Consider the following 20,641-nt stretch of genomic DNA (forward strand, 5'->3'; position numbering starts at 1 on the left):
AGCAGCAGAGGAAATGTGAAATTTCCTGTTGTGCCAAACTGCAGTGAACGGGCAGTCCTGAAGCTTAGAAACTTCTATCTGCGGTTTGGCCGTGGGTGAATGTCATACACACACAGCTGCACCTAGGCCAGATCAACACCCTAAGGCCATCCCCGAAAACCACAACTCATGCAGTCTGTCTTTAAAACTTTTGCAGTACTTCCCATAATATGTTTACCAGGAGAATGTGAAGTTCACATCAGGATATGAACTGTATGAAGAGATGTGGCTAATCTCAACTAAGCAGAATACTCTGAACAAGGCTTTATAAACATATGGATTGACTGACTATTTAGCTAAAAATAAAAAGCAGGAAATCACTTAATCATACTCCATTCATCACAATCACTTATCCTGGAGGGTACAGGTTCAAATCCTACATAGCTCACTGCTTCTGTACTCTAGAGCTCAGTGCTTCTCTTCAGTTAGGCCAGTAAATAAGTAGCTGGATGTTTAATACAAGCATTTTTAATCACCCTGGGACAGAATGATCTCATTGGTAAAAAGTATTAAATGGCCAAAAGTAAACTATTTATGTACAGATGTATTAAATTAATTTAAAACAATAGTCTATTGGCCCAATAGAGTGACAAACGGGACTAGACCGCAAGGTATCAGTGGTGTGCCACAAAAGTCTTTGCCCAATTTAGCCACAGTAACCAATCTGGGTGAAAAGCTGTGAGCACATGGTACCTTATGACCTAAAGACAGCCAAGTCAAGAGTTCTTTGCAAAGTGAAAAACCACACCACATTCTGGTTTCTGGAACATAGTGGGGGCATGTTGTAGTTTCAGGCTGAGCGGTGGGGACTAGACAGGTGACAAGGGTAACTGGGTGCATTTGAAACTCTGCATACCATACAGAGGCTGCGAGCAGGGGCGAAAACCAGAGTGAGCGTAACCAAAATACCACTGTGGTGAGGCTGGGCCATGGTGGTTGGAACAGAGAAACTGGGAAAAAAAATTGGTTTCTTTTCTGGGCCTCCTTCCAAACCCTATCTCTGAAGCACTGGTGCTGAATTTGAAGTGCATGAACTAGACTTCTTAACTCTTCATAAAGTCATGAGCAGACAGTTTCTAGCTCTGTTCATGCCACTAACCGAGAACCTAGAACTTTTTTCAGCCGAGTCAACAAGCATTTGAGGTTAGGTGGTGGAACTAGAGCCTGCAGTATCCAAGAATACAATGATTTATAGCCAAATACTTATTTGACAAGAATGCTGTTGAAATAAGAGTATATTTGTTCAAAACTTGAATACCACTTATTTAATTATGCTGTTCACCATCAAATAGAAACTAAAGTGACTGATTGGTGATTGTGTTAACATCCTGAAGATCTATGCTATGATATAAGCAAGGCCAACATGAAAAGTGCTGTGATGTGCAAAACATCGCTGTTTATTTTACACTTATCCAAAAAATGAATGATATATAGCGGGCCACATTACATTATTCACAGTAATTTATCATTTGCCTCATTAATATCCTCAGAACTCTGCCTCCCCTTGTATTGTGGTTATTTGCCGAGCCGTCGCTCTTAGCTCCAGACCTAAATCAGATTTCGCTTCACTTGGTTACTCACACAAAGGCAGCTTATTCTCCGTAATAGAAAGACCTGTTAAAGGCAGTTTGGCTCATTAAAGTTTTTCAGCTTCAGTTCATTATCTTAGCACTCAAAGCCAGAATGAAAGTCATTCTATACGAAAAGCCAGAATATTTAGGCGGTAGCTGTTTGGCAGTGGTAATGTGTGCGTAGGGCGGAGTGGTGCGGGAATAGCACTTCTCTAAATTGGTTTTGGGGAAGGAGTTACCCAGGGCATCAGCATATGCATGATCAACAGGCAGCTGCCTCCTTCAAACAGGAAGTGAACAGACCACAGAACTCTACTTCCACTTAACCCTTAACTCACTACACTGTGTTCAGAATTTATGAAGTCAGCATTTTATAGACAACAAAGTCTGATTATCCCTATAAAAGTTAAATAGGGATGTAGAAGGTAGTACTATTTATCAAACAATCAATATGATATAGCATTATTATAGTGGTTATTACCGAGAAATGTCACCATTCCAGGGTGTCATGCAAGCAGGGTGGTTTAAGCATGTGCTACAATTTTAAATAAATTCTCAAAAAAAGTAGGTAAGCTCATATTTTAGCAATAAAAAACTTTATTAAAATAAAATAAAATATTTTTAGAAGACCACACACCTCTATACCACACCAGTCGCGTGTGGGAGCTCATATTATGGTGTTCTAAGTGAAAAATGAAACAAACGAATTAAACAATTGCTAGTAAGACCCTTTATTGCACGAGACGCCAAACTTAATGGACTGATGACAGCATACCACATTTCCAACAAAACTGTTTTCTAAAGAACTGCTAAGGGTAACCAGCCTCCTCAGAATGAGAGACTGATACACATCATTTTCTTGTAAACAATAAGATATGATCTTTTACCACATTAATATCAAACTAGTGTTCATATTAATATGCAACATTCTGAGAAACCTGAACTATTCTAATGTGGCAAGTGACATTACATACATACATTTCTATTGACTAAGGACTTTAAATACTTAAATAATTAAATAGTACTAATGTGCAACATATGGCAGTTTATCATCGGTTCATAACCATGAGTAAATTCTCTCAGTTAAGATATATGCCTAATAAACACCTGTAGGTCTCATTTTACTTTCCAAAGAAAACAACTTCCTGTGATTAGTAACCTTTCATTTAGCAGAAAATAAACCTTCAAGCTCATCAAGTAAATACTACCTTGTTACACATATCAAAGAGACACCTTACCAAGGTCTAACCAACATATAGTCACTCAGTCTCCTATAGCTTTATCTCAAGGCACTGTTGTTCACTACTTAAAAAACAGCATAGCTTTCAGATAGAATCTCCTCTGTTATTAACCTGATTTTCCTCCTGGGGGAAACGCTTACTGTATGTGGGGTCTTTGCAAATACTCAATTTTAGTAACAAAGCTGACGTGGCAGTACGATTACTCTTTTTGCACACTACCCAACACTATGGCTGATGTCCAAGTTGGAGAAATGCCCAGCAAACAAGGAAAATGTCTGTTTGGCACAGATCTTTCATAATCTCAGATCCCTTAAAAAGGATTTCCCCAATGTGTTCTTGTATCGCTGTCGGCCCTGTGATGTGGAAGACTCCAGATAGCTTTGAAGGAAATGGTAGTTATTGAGTTTAAATAATAACTCTTGATAGGAATAGGCCGTTATACCTTCTGCCTATGCTACACTCTCAATTCAGTAGCTCCAGATAGGAAATGGGAACCTTGCCCTTGTGGTTCCCCCTTTCACCCATCAGCCAATCAGAGTCCATGCCTGGCGCAGTGGAAACCATGATGATCTGAAAAAGAGGTGTGGCGTTTCAGTTTCCTGTTATGCGGTACAAACACTAGCTTTTCAACATTCGGTTAGTGGCTAAATTTAGCCAAAAATTTGACAAACCGCTAATTATTCTCATTGCAGCAGTACTGAGCCACCACGAGAGGGATGGACAAACCAGGCCCTGGGAAGTCACAGAATCTGCAGATTTGTGTTGCTACTCAGAACTTAATAGATCAATTAAAGCACTCGATTACAATTTCCTCACATTATTTCTTGGGGCTACACTGGTTTGTGATTTTATGGTGAAAACAAAAACCATAAAATGCTGCGGGGGTCTCCAGGCTCAGGGCTCGCTCTACCCCACCCCCCCCACGTGAATGTGACTGATTTAGTGATGCACTCAGTGTTGCGGTAGAAGGGCAGGGTTGACAGGACCCACCTCGTTCGCTGACAGGGACAGCTCTCCTCTGCCCGCGGCCTCGTAGTCATTCACTACCCGCGCCTGGCGGCTGGTGTTGGAGCAGGGCAGCTCATTCAGGGCAGAGGGGTATGAGGGTGACACCGATGGGGAAGAAGCTATGGAGGCCCTGGATGGTGAGGATTGCTGGTTGTTGTTGGAGGAGAGCATGGAAGCAAAGCTGGAAGAGAGAGGAACAGTTAAAAACAGTAGAGTGCTGTTTATCATGCTCAAATGTACTGTAACTGTTACAAGCTGCCTGATGTGACATCACCCAACTAAGTCCCTGTTCCCTTTTCACAAACAATATCACATTTTAATCTCAAAATTTGGGACAAAAAAATATACATATATTATGAATGGCTGTGCATTTCTCTGTTCTTTACTGTAACTTATCATGGCTAACGCTACAGAACAATTTCTGGAAAATATGAATTTAAAAAAAAAGTTAGGCAGCATCACACAAAGATCTGCAAAGTCAAGTGCAGCCAAGTTGCTCCCAGGATTCCATGCATTATAATTAGCTAGGTTAGGGATGTGACCAATCTGATCTGAGATGGGCTAGAGTTGGTAGTCTTTTCTTCCATCCGATTCAAGTGATTCAACAAATCAAAGCCTTAACTGAAGATTATGAACATTTTTATTGAATCAAGTGTTTTAGTGCTTGGACTTGCATTGGCTCCTCTCAGATTGAACACCCCTGAGCTGGAAAGCACATATGACCTTGAGGGGATCACATGCAGCTTTCATCCCTTTCCAGCAACTGTTAGTCACACAGCTAAATACTAGATGCTTCCTAAAACAGTGGTGTCAGACCTTCCAAGTTTTTTCTGGAGGTCCACCATGTGCTGGTAGCACCGTGCGTAGTAGGTGGCCTGAGCCTCAACAAACTCATTCAGGCAGTGGAGGTGATGCGCCTAAAGCAGAGAGGAGAAGAGTTCAGTGTTCAGAAAAGAAGCTCTCTGAGAGTGACAGCAGTGAAAAGCATAGGCCACGTCTTTTTTGGTCTTTAGGGCTTGTGTGTGTCGGTAAGTTTGGTGCGTGAGCACGGTGCGTACATGGGTGTCGCTGACGCCCTCTAGAAGGAGCCTGGTGATTTCTGCCTGCTGGTCGAACTCGCTCTGTGCCACCCTCAGTTCAGTCTCCGCCTGAGGGGCAACAAACTCTGAGAAATCTCAGAAGGGTGGGTAAGGCTCAGAAGAGCACCACACCAGGCATGCTAGGAGGAACCATGCCATGCCAGGCATGCTGCAAGTAGCATCACACTAGGCAAGCTCAGAATGGCATCACATTGATCACATGATCGGAACAGCCTCACCAGAAATAGTCAGAGGAGCCTCATACTGGGCATGTGTTCAGTAGAAGGGATAGGAGTTTTCAATGTTAATGACAGGACTGAACACATTTTTCCTGTAAACAACCTATGCACATAACTTGCACAAACCCACTGGTCTCTTTGCCATTCCATAAGACATAACCTACAGCTTCACAAAAACATAGTAAAGCACAGCGCCATCCAGACTACATATATACACAACAGTACACCATGGGCATAGCGTTAGAAAAGGTCAGGTGTAAACGTTTTTCAGTCCTAACACTAAAGGCAGAAGCGATCTTCATAAAATATGCCATAAGACTTTACTGTTAGACACGTGCCCCAATGTTTTAATACAAAGCGCCACCTGCTGGTGACCAATGGAAAGTGTCAGCCTGTAATGGGGACAAAGACTTTCACTTACCTGAGCCTCCTCCTCAGACCACATCTGATCAGCGTGTAAAAACAGCGACGTACCAATTAGAACAGACCTCACAGGGATAAAGCCAAGACACAATAATTACTCAAGAGGCAAGGCCATGTAGATATGTGTGTGTAGTCAGTATGTACAAAAGAAACCAAAGCAAGGGCAAGGCAACTTTGTCAATCCAAATGACATGGTAAAAGGTGGGCTCATCCTACCCACAGGATGACATTGACTCAGTCTTCAGGCCATCTCACAGGGCCTGGAAATTTTTCCCTTTCCTTCCATATTAGAGCAGTTTATTCACTTGATTGGACAAACATGAAGCAAAAAGAAAACACAAACATTGTTGTTTCAATGCACACAATCAGGTGTTTGGCCAGACAAAGCAGCATACTTGCTGAGCGGACAACCAACAAATTTAGCCCTCAGTTGCACTCCAAAGAAAACCACAAACCAAAAAAAATCTCCAACCAGAGCATGCTTAGTACATCAAAATATCCCAACTGTAGTAAACATCTCACAGCAAGGAAATCACCTTGGCTTCCAAACTCTGACCTGACACACCATCCAGCTTCCTCTCTCAATCTCAATTCCTCCTCTTCCTCCAGATGAGGTCACACATTTATCCCTTTGGAAAGGAAGTGCCTGAGTCTTTTGTCATTGCATTGCAACACTTGCCCAAAATAAACCAAAGTGTGTGTGTACGCATGCATATGTGTGTGTGTGGGTGTGTGAGAGAGAAAAACACCTTCTAGACAGGTGATAGACTCCTTATCCACCACAGTAAGTCAAATATTTACTGAGAAAAGTAAATATTTCCTCAGCTATCAACAAGGGAGGAGATGCATGGACAGACTAAAAATAAGGTATCTGCAGGAGGTTTTATCCCCAAAGAAACCTGAATTCTTCATAAAGGCAATCTAATTTAAAAGCACTATGAATACAGATACAGGTACCAAGTAGGAAAATCATATAGGACTGCTACTCTACATGTTTATACAGTATCATCCACTAACACAATATCATGGACATGTACACACATGCATGAATTTACACACACAAACCAAACAAAAGGATGTTTTAAGTAGGAAATAATGATCTTCTACAGCAATACCTTCTCAACAGCTGCCCTTAAACCCCCTGAAGAGTATGGCAACTTTTGCAATTGCCAGTGGCAATACATAACACAATAAGCAATAAAATGCTTGCTGTTATCAAATTATGACAATGCCTGTTGTAATTTAAATAAAAAACGCTATTTAAAAAGTGCACTTTGGCTATTTGCATATGTGTGCATTTTTCACAGTGTATCTGCAAATTTACAAAGACAAGTGCCAGGTGCTCAGGCAATGGCTTCAATGGCTTTTATCCTAGTGAGTCTACCGGCTTTCCTTGCTTTGTATGCTTGGATTTACGAAGAAAGTCTGGAATTGAGCTTGAGCGCTAGTTTAAATTCAACAAAAGAGTAAAAAAATTATTTGATTGTGTGAACACATGCATGGACTGAGAAATAATGGGCCTTATGCACACCGCCTCAGCTGCCTAGATATCCTCACCTAGCAAGTCTACAAAGTGATAGATGTCCTCCATGTCTGCATGTACCCCAATTTTCAATGTCTGCCAAAGCCATGGTAACAGCAAGAGAGAGCAGATGATCAACTAAGAACTCAACTGAGCTGACAAACCTTAAGCCATTTAACATGCAGAAAGCTGAGCATGTAGCTAAAGTGGGCTCCATACTCTTCGCCCAGTGGCGGGGTCGAGTTCAGTTGCTGAAAACACAAGGAAGGCGTATGAAGAGAAGAAAAGACAAAAAGAACAGACACAAGCGTTGTAGCATTACAGGCAGAGGTTACAGAAGGTCTACAATGAAATCAGCAGTACAAGCAGAAGTGCATGCAAAGTTTTGCAGGCAGAGTTTGTATTCTTTGTGGATGCACACTTCCAAGCCTGTCCCAGAATCAGCTGCATTTCATAGTACAGGACAGTAAGGCTTTATCTATGCTTTGTGACAGTGGCTAACAAGATTCCTTACAAAAAATCCTTAGTTGGTGTAATGCGTCGATTTTCTGCAGTGCAGCCTCTGTTATATTATTCACTTTACATCTGTCTAAAACAGAAGACACTGCCCCCTGCAGGTATAAGAGAAGAACAAACTAGAAGGCATAAAGGGCAATGTAAAAGGAGGAATAAGAATACCCACTGCTGATCTGGCTTCAGCAACCCTGGCTTTCTTCAGTTTGGATTTGGTGACATCCAAGTCCAAGCGCCTGTTCTGCAAGAACTTCCGTTCTCTCTGAAGGCAAATGAGGGTAACACTTACTCAGTTTTGAGCAGAACATTGGGCTGGTTTGCACCTCTGTCTGGTGCCTTCCCTGTGGAAATATCATGATAACGAAAACAACTGTCCTGGAAAGGGTAGTTGTTGCATGAGGAAAATAACAGTCATAACACTTTCTTAGTAATCTAACAAAATTGGACTCTCCCTTCAAATCTTACAGAGATGGTCTGAAAGTCCCCTTCAATGAAGTTCCTGAAGGGTGTGAGGAAGTTGTTGGCTGAGCTCTGAATAAACTCTCTTTCTGCGCCTCCAATCTGTCTCTCAGTCTCTCCACATTTGATGAGTGCATTTCCTGAGATGAAATGAATGTCAGGTGAGCCACAATTCACAAAAGGGACATAGTAGTAGGCACCTTGTTGTTCTCACTCCTTACCAACCTATACAGTACCTTAGATTTAGAGTAGGAGGAGAGGACCGTGAAGCAAGATGCCATAAAGAATTCCCTAGCTTGACGCTCACAATCTTTAAAAGGCATGTATCAGCAAAAATATTATTATGAACTGAAATAATCCTACACTGGTCATTCTTGGGGTAACTTTACACATTTGCATTATTACATGGAAGCATCTGCAGCAACACTGAGCTTACCGTAAGCTGTTCCTGGCCCAAACTCATGTCCGGAGTCAATCATGTATGTCCCCAGTTGCTCGTGGTTATTTGCACGCATGGAGACTTTTTTTTCCAGCTTCTCATACAAGAATTCCTCTATTCTGACATCTGCAAATTGTAGTGGGGAAACTCAATTAAAAGAGAAGACAAGGCATCAGAAGTCACAAGGCATCAAGTGAACCCTTTCACCAATGCAATGAATGGAAGTTTAAAAAATGAAATTAAATCCTGTGTTTTTTTTACAGTTTAAAAAATCTGGGGGAAAAAAAATCGTCTTCCTTACTTGGATTAGGCTGTAGTAAAACTTCAGTCTGCTTCATTATTCTCTCTGTCCACAGCTTCGTATATTCTGCTCTTGCCAGAAGAGTTTCCAAATGCGCATCCAACTCGGTTTTTTCAGCTTGGCCAAGTATTTCACCTGTAAACTGCGTGTGACAGAATACAGCGGTCACAATATGAACAGTCTCACTTATCTGTGTTAACCTGTTATAAAGTGTAATTTTTTCCTCTCATTAGCTGGTTAACTAGATAAGCAAATTGACATGAAAAATAACTTTCTTTGACTGACCCGCGAACCCATGTGGAGTTAGCAGCTAGACCAAAGACATAGCTAGATAACTTAGCTGACGTTAGAATTGATCACACTCCGCAGACAGCCGGCCATATACATATTTTATTGGCAGTTACTAGTCTAGCTAACATTACATTATTACAGCAAGATAGCAAATTTACCTTGCTAGCTAGCAAAGCTAACTGACAGGCCAGGTTCATTTAGCCATGTTTGCTAAACAACACAATCATAACGCTTGGAAGCTAACTCAGCTACGTATCTACTTTGAATCAGCCAAACCCTGTAGTAAACAGGCCTAAAATGGCATAGATATTTCATGATCAGAAAGATTTGCTGGATCAAACACATCAATGCTTTCCTTTATCGATTTCACTACAGGAATAACGCAATAGCTGTGGCTCGTAACATCGTTGGACTACAAGAAATTCAAGATAGTAGCGTTATTAGTACCTGTACAGCACGGCTGAGAAAAATACCGGCGTCTGCTGTTAATCTTTTAACGTTGAAGTCCATGTTGTCTTCTTTTTTGTCCTCAAATAAAATGCAACTGTGTTTCCAGTTAGATTTGCGGGTAAAACGGATTGCAAACGTCAAATATAAAATTCACGTTATCAAACATTCATTATTTTTTTCAGTTTCACAGCCTCCCCTATATCAAATCGACCGCTTTAAATCAGCAAGAACACAGCAGTCAGCAAGCCATCATCAAAAGGGGAGGAGTCTTTTAGGTTGGCTACTTGCTGCTGTTGCTTGACCAGGCAACAGTTGGAGACAGGCGACGCCTGATATGCCTTTTTTGAGGATACCACCAAATAAGATTCAAAATTGACGGGTATTCAAGGGCTGTTTACTCATTGCTTTCTGAGTTACCCATTGTCCATTGCTTTGTGCCCTGTTACTGACTCGTCAAACCTCTCTTTAATAAACAATAAACAAATGAAATAATAACAACAACACCAACACCTTCACCACCACCAACATCAGCAACAACAACAACAACAATAATAATCATAATAATAGGCCAAACAGTTCTTATTGGACCCTCTTTCTTTATCATTCCTAGTAAATGCCTCACATTCAATTTATTGTGCTTCCGCTCAAAGTTAGCCTAGTGAGTCTAAGTGAAATTAATCATTTGAATAAAATAAGTTAAAGAATAAACATTTGAGTTTGTGTAGTTGTACACTAGGTGGCAAAGTAAACCAGTCGATGCTGTAAGCTATCTGAACAAAGACTATTTAGGAAGCATAGGTGAGGTGAATTAAAACGGTAAAGCATCACAGCACTTTTTGAGATTTTGAAGAGCCTTTCAAATATTAGGATTCACAAAATTTTAGTATTTAATATTTCCTTTGCTGAGGCATCATTCATGGTTTTCTGGGGTTTTCAGTAAAGCTGTTGACAAAATTAACCTTGCTTTGAAGCCTGTTTTTTTATATATATTTTTTTATAATCCTTAATCCGTTCAGGAAGTTTTCTGCTTCTCATTTCCAGAGACAGGAATCTCGTCTTTCATGTTTGAATATGGGAACAGTTTGGGAAGGAGACCCTACTGAGCACACACACAGTGAATCAGCAAAGCTGGCTTGTAGCATACCTCATTAAAGCATGAGACCCAGGGGAAAGACCTAGGGAAAGTCCTTTCATCAATGTTTCTTTTCAGGTGAAATCAAAGTAAATCAAATACATTTTACGTGTACAGCGCTTTTTACAGAAAACTGTCACAAATACACTTTACGAAGTAACAGATAAAGAGCAAAAACCAGGCCTGAACCCCCAAACAGCAAGCACAAGGTAAAAAATAAAAATAAAAATAAAAAACCCAGCGGGGAGAAAAACCCTTGGTGGCAAGAAAAACTCCCTGATAGGAATACATCTTGGGAGAAATCGGCTATAGAGGGGGAGTCCATCCTCCACCGGCCTGCCTCGTATAAATTAGCAGTAGAATGGGTGCAACAGAAATGTAATAAGGGATCTATCACAGCTTGTAAAATGGGTTAAGCAAGTTAAAGCTGAAGTCATAAACTAACTGGAGGTAATAAACTAACTAAAATGAATTATTTAGCAGAAGTTTTTGCTCCTGCGCTATACGGATTATTTAGTGACTTCATGATCTCCCTTTCAGTTTGTATGAAAGACTTCTATGAAAATAATTTGAAAATTATGGTCAACAGCTAATGAACACCTATCTGACATGTTACAGTATATTAGGCAAACTCCTGGTTGCCCACTGCTGTCATTGTGGGCCTAGCAGACTACATGGTTGCTCAGTGCTTACTATGGAATTTTGCTTTGTACATTTATAAGATATAATCTGAAAACAAGTTTTGTCTGTAAGAAAGCAGCAGAGAACACATATCACAAAGAAAATTTATAAATTCTTGTTCAACTGGACCAGCTGAACCAAACCCCATCCAATATCTGATTGAAAGCCCAGGACAGAGACAGCTAATTTGATTTATTACAGGAGTCCCTTCTCTAGACCTGGTAGGAAGCGATGCCAGATACCATAGTCACAGGTTTGGATATGGATGATACGGACATGTCCCTACCAATATTGGGCCTCATTCAGCAATATCTTCCTTTTTTCTTAAATTGGTTCTTGAGAAAGGTCCTAAGAAAAGTCTACGTCAGATTCATGACGTGTTCTTAAACCGTAGAACTGTTCGCAATCGTGTTCTTATAATGATGAATCCCATGGTCCTCGTAAACTGAAAGCGCGTGCCAGTTGTTCCTAATTAGCATAGGCAAACGCCGCGCCAATCCCCATAAAAGGGCATGAGACTGCAGGGCCGTGTGCACACACAGAAATTGAAAAGAAAAGTTGAGAGAGAAGTCAAGAATGCCCAAACGAAAATCTAAAGACGGTGGAGCACCGGACTCCAAACGTAAGAAAAACTTCAGTAGTTCTGAAGTGGAGGTACTGCTGCAGGAAGTGAACAGCAAACGACCTGTCATATTTAGTAGCGTCAGTAGTGGATATAAAATAACACAAAAAAATATGTATGGGATGCTACTCCTTCAGTGAACGCTGTATCCGGAGAAGGTCGCACAACTGATGAATAAAAAAAAAAAGGTTTGATGTCAAATCTGAGGCAAAAAAAAAAAAAAAAAAAATGCTGGTGGGAGTGGGCACAAGGAATCGCGTGTTTTATGCATTCAAATGACAAAGCGCTTCTCGTCACATTAATACCGCCAATTAAATCAACCGGCAGTAAACTGCATCGGAGAGACTAGCTAGTTTCAACCCGTCGCTGCACAAAAAATTTACTGCCAGTCATTTTGGTGTCACCCCCCTCTGATGGTGTCACCCGGTGCGGTCCGCACCCCACCTCGTGACGCCTCTGAAGAAGTGTAGAAGTGTTCTCTTCTTCAACATGTCCATGTGTTTAAAAAGCGTTACCTAAGTGCTTAGTTTGTATTCAAAATCTAAACATGTGCTTTTGCAGTATAGACCAAACATAGCATAATTGAAACCCCCAAAAATAAAAGGTCACTACAATGGTTTGATTTTTATCATTTATTTACAGATGAACTCCCACCGAGGCAACCACCATCTGAGGCGGAATCTGGCACCTTAATGCTTTGTAAAATAATGAAATAATTATTAAAAAATATTATAAATGATGAACATATTATTGTAATTTAAATCCTATAATATTATACAACTGTAGAATTGAAGAAAACGCAATAACCAATTATTTTGCACAAACATGTCAGCACTCAAATGAGTGTAAGTGTGCTCTTGAGTGTGTGTAGATTCTGTTGTTACCTAAGAACAAATCCCAAATAAGAAAACATTGGTGAATGTCAGGATTTTTATGAAAACTGCATGAGTGGGTTTTAAGAAAAAAATTCTTCTTAAGAACGGTTGGTGAATGAGGCCCATTCTGATTAATAAAAATCTCAAAATCTTAGAACATTTCTACTTTCAATAAATGTCAGTTTCTCTCGCTCTCTCTCATTTAGTAATTTAGTATTCAGATGACTAAATGACTAAATGGTGACAGTCAATATGAAGTTAAGAACGCAATTTTTTTTTAATAAGAAGGCAAGCAGGTTGCTGTAGCTACCTAATTACTAGGTAGCGAGTTTTAGCTTGTACCTCCCATGTATGATGTGTGAGAAAATAAAGCAGGATTGCATACATGTATTTATTTAAGCCAATAATTACCATGGCACTTTGATTTTTTAAACATCATTAGTCATGGTCATCTCAAAAGCTTGACTAAAGTGAAAACCTGGAAGTGACGTAGAGTGAGATAGCAACAGCGCAGCTTAAAATTAGACAGTACATTCCACAGTGGAGACAAGGTTAAATATACAATGAAGGACCTACAGTCATATGATTTTGAGCCTGGTTGGCATCCAAGAGACTGGGAACAGTCAAGGAGGAGAATTAATAGTGAGCAGCATGAAAATGAGGAGAACTTGTGGCAAGTTAGAGAAATGTCTTTGTGGGTGTGAGTGACCATAGCTAGTAACACTACAACTAGCTGGTGCTACCTAACTACTAACTACTACAACTACTGCAGTTATTTATGTACATATGCCCAGGGATGTGTTCAAGCTGCAAAATGTTCTGCAACATTTTGGTCCTGTTTGCTATGATCTGACAATATTTGAGACATGTTACGTATATAAGACCACTGCTTTATTGTCAAAGTTCACATATCTTCAGTGGGTACATGCTGATATTTAACAGAACAAGAGACATCTGGGTCCAACCTTAAAATATTTAAGCTGAACCATTCATTAAATGTTTTGTCAAAGCTCAACAGCACCATTCTGAAAGACAATATGTAAACGATATGACATACGTGGGGTCTGAGGGTCTTTTCTTATTGACGCCCATGATTGGATTTTACAACACTGCCCTAAACTACAACTGCGATATGCTATGTATAAGGGTACTATACTTAAGCTTGGTGTGATTTGGTGACATTTTTTGCAAGTTCAAGAAAAGACTGGTATTTGTGGGTCTTGCTCTTCCAAGAATTTGGAATTCCCTGCAGCCCAATCTAAGAATACAAAGACAGAAAAAAAGTTTACAGGTGTGATCACATGCAACTAGCAGTAACAGAACTAACAAAACAAAGTGAAACACATGCCGGACAAGTTAACAGGTACCAGGAAATTAACTGAAGAGTGAAAGGTTGAATAATAGGTAGTACAACTTCCCACACTGTGGCAGTATGCAATTTTTTGAGAAGTAACTTTCAAAATATGGATTAAGAGGAATTTAGGGGGGCTATACCTGAGCCCCCAGACAAGCCCCGATGAAGGAGCTCCTGCTGCAGGTGCATCCTCCGCAGCGCATGGTGTCTCTTACAGCCTCGGTAAAGTCACCCGCTGTCAGGACTCCGTGCAGCGCTGCCTGGAATGCACCAGGCAAACCTGGGAGAAACCAATTAAACATCAGCCAAAGGGAAAGGGTTTTCGGGGGAGAAAATCTGAGTTGCACACTGTGATGACGTGGTCGCATGCCAGCCTCATCACACAAGTGGTTAAATTCTAAACATGCCATTTCCCTCCTCATTTAATGACTAGTATGGACTTTTCATACTATCCATTCATATCACTGCTTCCTAGGTCATCAATTTCATTGCATGCCTTGTTTCTGTTTTTAATTTCTCCATTTGCAACATTTGTTACTTTATATTTACCTCTGCAAATCAATACCAGCATGAGTGCTAATAGCATATATATATATATATATATATATACTGTATATATTCATGCATATATTTATATGTATGTACGGGCCAGTAACTAAAAACAGCACTTTTGCACTGGATGTTTTAGTCCAAAATTTCTCCAAAACCTACAAGAGCCACAAGCACCATTAGAACACAGTGCTTAGCCTTAGCCTGGTGTTACTGATGTTGCTGCATTTTTTGTACAGAAAACATTTTTCTATGCCACGTGACCTACATTGCCACGTATTAAGCGACAGACTTCCTTAACACATGTTTCTTGTGAAAACAAACTGCCGCTTAAGGGGGGTAAAAATCATGGCAGGATCAAAGACCCATGTGGGGTCTGTGTGAACAGAGCTCAAAGGTTTGCTGACAATAATGTTATTGTGCCATGGAGACATGGAGACAAACAACTGTCTGGGGGGGGGGGGTATTTGATTGGGCCTACCTCATGCATTTGTGAACACAGCAGGTATCAGCTCCTGTGGTGTTTTGGGTAAGTTCTCTTTCACCTGGTGAAGATGTCCTGCCACAAAATCCAATTATGAGTACGATGTTTCACATGTGCCCAGATTTAATGGGAATGATTTCTTTTCAAGTACAGTACCACGCCGTTTTATTACATTTTAATTAAAGTGAATTAATGAGGAGCCACGCTCTCTGGTTTCTAGATTAATACTGCTTGACAAAGACCTCCAGATAACATGTTTGTTAAACAACTTTGAAAGCATCAATTGGGTATTTAAAAAATGATCTCATATTATGTCCTCATACACAGAAAGCACAAAGTTCCATAGGAAGTGCACATGTTTACTCCTTCCTCATTAAGGCATAAGTCCAACACATTACATTAACTTAGTAGTAATACAGTAATATTAATATACTACAGTTTTGCTAAGCAGTCATTTCAGCAATGACAGACAGCTCTTTACGTGCACAACAATGTGGCATTGTAAACAAAAACAATGCTGTAAACATTTCACATTATTCAGTCTGGCATTATAGAAAAGCTGAGCCAAAGAGTACGGGACACTCCACTAAAGTTCCTCTCGGGAAATAATGAAATGCAAATGTCATGCGCCCAGCAATCCGTAGACCCCGGTGTGCTGAGGTGTAAGACCAGCGCTTCACTTTACCAGCAACGGCTCGGTCCAGTTCCTGAGGCTTCTTTCTGTTCGGGTCATCGAGCTGCTTCAGCACGGCATCCAGTGCCCTCGGATCAGGACCGTTCATGATGTAATGCTCCAGGATCCTGAAAGAAGATGTTAACAACCATGCGCAAGGTGATTCAATTAAATTTATGAAGAAGAATTAGTCATTCAATAATATTTACATCATTGCGTATTGACAAAAACTGTCCTCTTTTCTCTTCACATGAATAAAAATGGCGATGCCCTTTGACATAATATGTCATGCTATCTGTTGAGCCTGTGTGCAAATACAAAAATCATAATTTGTGGCAATCCGGCTTATTTTTCCACACCGTATCTTTCAGTTCAATTACTATGTACAGTACAATACCACTGCTGAGCACAGCACAGTTTTCACATGTGCAGTGTTACAACACCCTACCGTGTAAATACAGGTGTCTAAAGATGGTGGCCCAAAGACTAGGTGCTGGCCAATTGCTACCATGTACAGATGGTAGGACGGACCTGGCTGCAGCCAGGGTTTCTGCAATGCACAGGTCGCTGTCCTGGGTCACCCGGATTGCATCCTCCACCTTTTCCAGCAGTTCTGGCTTCCCGGCATAACGAGCCACAATCGGGGCCAGCTTTGCAATGCCGTCAATCTGATCATCCTCGCACCCTGCAATTACAAGAAAAGCCACACTATTCACAATAAAAACAAGAAACACTGGAAACAACATAGTGGTGGGTGATATATCTTTCAAACCTCATGTACAGTTAAACTTTATGCAAGATTAATGATATTGAGCATGGTGTGATATGCATGCCCAGATCGGTTTCTCAAAATTAAACCAGCCCCCAATATACCTGTTTCCTTTTTCCCGGCATCCACATTTTTCAGGAAGCCCTTTAGACTTGCATGTCTCCATGGTCCCTCGATAGGAAGCTGAGGTCTTGGACCTTTAATGTTAAGACATCAACATCAGTTCAAATCTACAAGTGTGAATTAAACAGGATATCAGAAGTAACACAAGTGGGTTCCCCAAACTGAAACGAAAACAAGATTCCAGAATTGGGAATCAAGTTACTGCTATTCCAAGCACATCCAAAAAACAAAAACACAGTGCAGCCAAACACTGTGCCAAAGACTATGTCAGACACTGCTGTCAATACAGTGCTGCAGGAGAGAGCTAGCATCGATTAGAGGACAAAATCATTAGCTGACTGGTATGTTGCTGGAGAAACCAATGTAAAAGTAACATGGAGACTGGTCCACTTAAATCCACTTGACCTAGTGGGATGAGGCAATTGTGTCCCACCGCTGTGGCCTCTCGACGACGGCTGAGACCGAAGCTCAAACTTGCAGCTGTGGGGTCTCTTTGGCTTGCAGCAAGAACCTTTATGGAGTTGATCAACTAATCTGACTGTGTCTATATACATTTTCTTTAATCATCTCCCATGACAAGCGCTCACATTCATTTAGGAGACACTGATGAGACTGGCTTACCCCCTTTCTCTCTGTAAGGATCATTGACAGGTGTATCGTATTCTGATCCGGGGCCAAAGGCCTTGTATGTCCGCTGTTTCAGATCCTCCACATTTAAACCTGTGGAAACAGTGTATAACAGAAAATGCACATACATAAGGCTTCAATACACACAGCGCTGACAATATTGTAAAATATATATTTTTTTAAACTAAAAAAAAAAAACAGTGGAACTGCTTGAATCTGGTAATTAATATTTAATCTAAAAATATTACAAACATACAAACCAAACAAATGGAACATTGCCATACCATCGCATTCAGACAATGACTCAAGCAGCACATATGCCTGGTCACCGTAGCAACTCTGCTGGCCAGTGTACCTCCTGTAGAAAGGATTTTCCGACTGAGGAAAGAACTCTGGCCACGGCTCTTGTGCCAAGATAGATTTCAGTTTATCCAGGTTGTAATTCCAATGGAGCGGTTGGGCTGGTAATAAAAACATAATTTGATTTTGATTTTATCTTTTAATGAAATCAATTAAGTTCAATTCTTCAAGAATTTGCAGTCGCAGTCATCTGCATTGCATTTGCAATCTCCACACAGTTGAAGGTAGCACAACGTCTTTCAGCCATATTTAAAGCGAAAGGGCACACAATACACAAGTCATCTTTTTTTCAGTCTTCCTCAGAATGCTGCAGTTGCAAAAAAAAAGGGGGGGGGGGGTTGTTTGTACTGTTTATTTAATTGTAGTGCAACTATTAAGTTATTCAGTTTTGTTGCACAAAATGTGCATGAGGAGTTCACACAATTTGTGATGCACGACTGTCCTTCTAATTAGAGAAAAGGGAGGCCCAGCTCCCGCAACGAAACGAGTCGACTGTATGTCAGTTTTACATTTAAATGCAAAAATAAACAATACAAAAGAGTAAAGAGTATGGGTCTTTAATACACGCAATGTATGCACGTTATTTTGACGTACCAACACCAACACGCCCCCCCCCCCCCCGTTGGTATCACTTAGCCAAGTGGCTTCTATGAAGCTGTCAACAATGAATTATCTTTTTTATAAAGTAACGTTACCTGCGGCGTCAGCCACAGCTGCACCAATAATTGCTCCAACAGCTCTGTCGACGACGGACAGAGCCACGGCCATCTATAATAACACAATGAACAGCTGCAGTTTCAGAGAAGTGGCTACACAGTAGCTTATTAGCTAGCCTTGTAGACCTAGTCATAAGCTTTTCCCTAAAAAAAACAGTAATTGATTTCCATAGCTAAACGTAAATAAGATATTGCTAATTTATGTAAAAACTGATTATTATTGCTACAACAACAGTTTATGTTGGATTGTGCATGCAAAAACAACATCCGATATCTCAAATTGTTAACTAGCGCGTTAGCTGACCATAGCTAGCTAGCAAACAAGCTACAAAAACAGAAGTGATCTTACTGAAGACAACTGACATCTATCCTAAAACCAAATGTTATATAGCCAAAATGTTGGTTAAGCAAGATATGTCAACTGTTGTCAGACATTAGTTAGCCACCTCGTATTCACGGCTCCTTCCTGCAGCAGCGCCGCTTCACCGACTTCAACAGAAAGCTATGAAACAGACTGGGTTGGGAACACTCTTACTTGCCTACTATTGAGTATACAAGCTGTACCAACTTGTATGCATCTTGTGTACTCAATAGTAGGCAAGTAAGCTGTTCGGACCTATTTTTATACAGTCTATGGTTCGGACACGGCCCCTGTGTTTGCTTTTTCGTGATTGAGTTAAGAAGTTCCGGTGTTTCACGCAATTGGCATATGTAAGAAGTTCCGGTACTGTGATGCCCACGATTCAGAGACAATGGAATGTTATTAGCTTACTACTGCTAAGAGGATCTTTGTTTTTCATCTATAATATTACAATATTTCTGTAGATAAATATTATGTAGACTACGTTTGCTGAACGCTTTCGGGGTTATCTAGGCTGTATGAACCTGAACGAATATCTAAACACTGAACATCTGAATATAACGTAAAAATATAGTTTGGAATTAGGAATTTGGAAAATACTTTTTGGATGTGATCATGTTGTCAAAGCGTGATTTTAGAAATATGTCAGGAAAACATGAGCAAAACAAATGAAAGATTTGGCTTAATGTTGTGTAACATCATATGTAGATATAAAATTGGACCTTCCATTGCCAATGTTGTATCTCAATTTGTATGTTTCTTCATTGAAAGAATGAGAGTGCTGTAGCCAGTTGCTCTGGGCTATGTAAAGTGGATCAAATTTTGATCCAAAGTCTAACATGAGGATTGTACTGTTTTACTTGGGTTTGAGGAGACTTGTTTTCATTTTCTTAACTTCTTAAGCTCCAATGCAAATGTATGGATGCATTATTGTTGAACCTAGTTGGGGTCAATAAATAGGTTATTTGATTTTAATACTGCCATACTGTAAACTGGGTGCCACTGAAAAAGTAGACTTCGTTACGTGAAGCATGTGGGTTGCCACACAATGTAGATTGCAAATATTTAAGTCAAAATTGAATGTACCAGTTCAAGAAATTCTGCTCATAGACTCCACCTTAGGCCTCTCGAGAGGCCAAGTTTTATCCCCCTGGAATGTTAGTCTTTTCTGAGCTGGTAAATTGGACGGAAAGGGTTCAACAATGCAATAAATCAAAAAGGTTTATTGGATTTGCTTATTGTAAATAGGCTGATATATAGGAGAATCATTGTAAATTTCCATAATTATTCATTTCAATCTGTTCTGCAGTCGGCTACAATAGTTTTTTTTTATTTTTTACTTTACTTCTCACTTATCAGTTGAATGCATCTGTTGATTCAAACTGTGTTGGAACTTATCTGGACATGCCTGTTATTTAATTCAAAAGATGAATTATAAAATTTTTTAACCCCAGGTCTGATCCATAGATTGCACATTTGTAGCCTACATACTGTGAAAACCAAGTTCTGAGGAAATCAATTTTGCAAAATATGTTTGTTATAAAATAAATAAATAAATAAATAAATAAATAAATAAATAAATAAAAACGCCTCGTATTGTTCCCCAAATGATAAATTAATTAACTCGTGTCAGGTTCGTCTATGAACTGTATTGATAGCGTATGTCGCTACATCTCAACCTAAAAGAAAACATGTCACGCTTTGCACACCGTATCTTAAAGGCCCTAGCACTTCGAGCAA

General features: G+C 40.1%; 2 protein-coding genes across 4 annotated transcripts; both read right to left on the reverse strand.

Moving 5' to 3' along the window:
* Positions 1-2,325: 2,325 nt before the first annotated feature.
* On the reverse strand, positions 2,326-9,870 carry sh3glb1b (SH3-domain GRB2-like endophilin B1b). Of its 3 annotated transcripts, XM_064338644.1 has the most exons (11): positions 9,573-9,869; positions 8,835-8,976; positions 8,531-8,659; positions 8,101-8,234; positions 7,805-7,897; positions 7,287-7,373; positions 5,599-5,622; positions 4,918-5,007; positions 4,676-4,776; positions 3,842-4,040; positions 2,326-3,421 (listed from the first exon to the last, which is right to left on the reverse strand). In XM_064338644.1, the coding sequence occupies exons 1-11, from the start codon at positions 9,633-9,635 to the stop codon at positions 3,314-3,316; spliced, it is 1,170 nt and encodes a 389-aa protein (XP_064194714.1). In that variant the 5' UTR covers positions 9,636-9,869; the 3' UTR covers positions 2,326-3,313. The 3 variants fall into 3 exon arrangements, with proteins under 3 accessions (XP_064194714.1, XP_064194716.1, XP_064194715.1); XM_064338646.1 differs by lacking the exon at positions 7,287-7,373 and having other exon boundaries at positions 9,573-9,870; XM_064338645.1 differs by lacking the exon at positions 5,599-5,622 and having other exon boundaries at positions 9,573-9,870.
* Positions 9,871-13,262: 3,392 nt separating this feature from the next.
* On the reverse strand, positions 13,263-19,161 carry selenoj (selenoprotein J). Its single transcript, XM_064338647.1, has 10 exons — positions 18,987-19,161; positions 18,520-18,592; positions 17,749-17,925; positions 17,459-17,557; positions 16,819-16,911; positions 16,477-16,630; positions 15,958-16,073; positions 15,270-15,347; positions 14,380-14,519; positions 13,263-14,143 (listed from the first exon to the last, which is right to left on the reverse strand). Exons 2-10 carry the CDS (start codon positions 18,590-18,592, stop codon positions 14,042-14,044), a joined length of 1,032 nt encoding a protein of 343 aa, XP_064194717.1. The 5' UTR covers positions 18,987-19,161; the 3' UTR covers positions 13,263-14,041.
* Between the last annotated feature and the right edge of the window lie 1,480 nt (positions 19,162-20,641).

This window comes from Anguilla rostrata, chromosome 6 (assembly GCF_018555375.3).
Source record: "Anguilla rostrata isolate EN2019 chromosome 6, ASM1855537v3, whole genome shotgun sequence".
Lineage (NCBI taxonomy): Eukaryota > Metazoa > Chordata > Actinopteri > Anguilliformes > Anguillidae > Anguilla > Anguilla rostrata.

Bases quoted from the DNA above. Each gene is read 5' to 3' on its own strand.
- sh3glb1b (XM_064338644.1), bottom strand. From the start codon at position 9,635: ATGGACTTCAACGTTAAAAGATTAACAGCAGACGCCGGTATTTTTCTC. The intron at 5,623-7,286 runs GTTTGTCAGCTC...CACGCTGATCAG, and splicing joins TGCATGTTAAATGGCTTAAG to ATGTGGTCTGAGGAGGAGGC. The intron at 4,777-4,917 runs GTACGCACCGTG...TCTCTGCTTTAG, and splicing joins AGGGCGTCAGCGACACCCAT to GCGCATCACCTCCACTGCCT.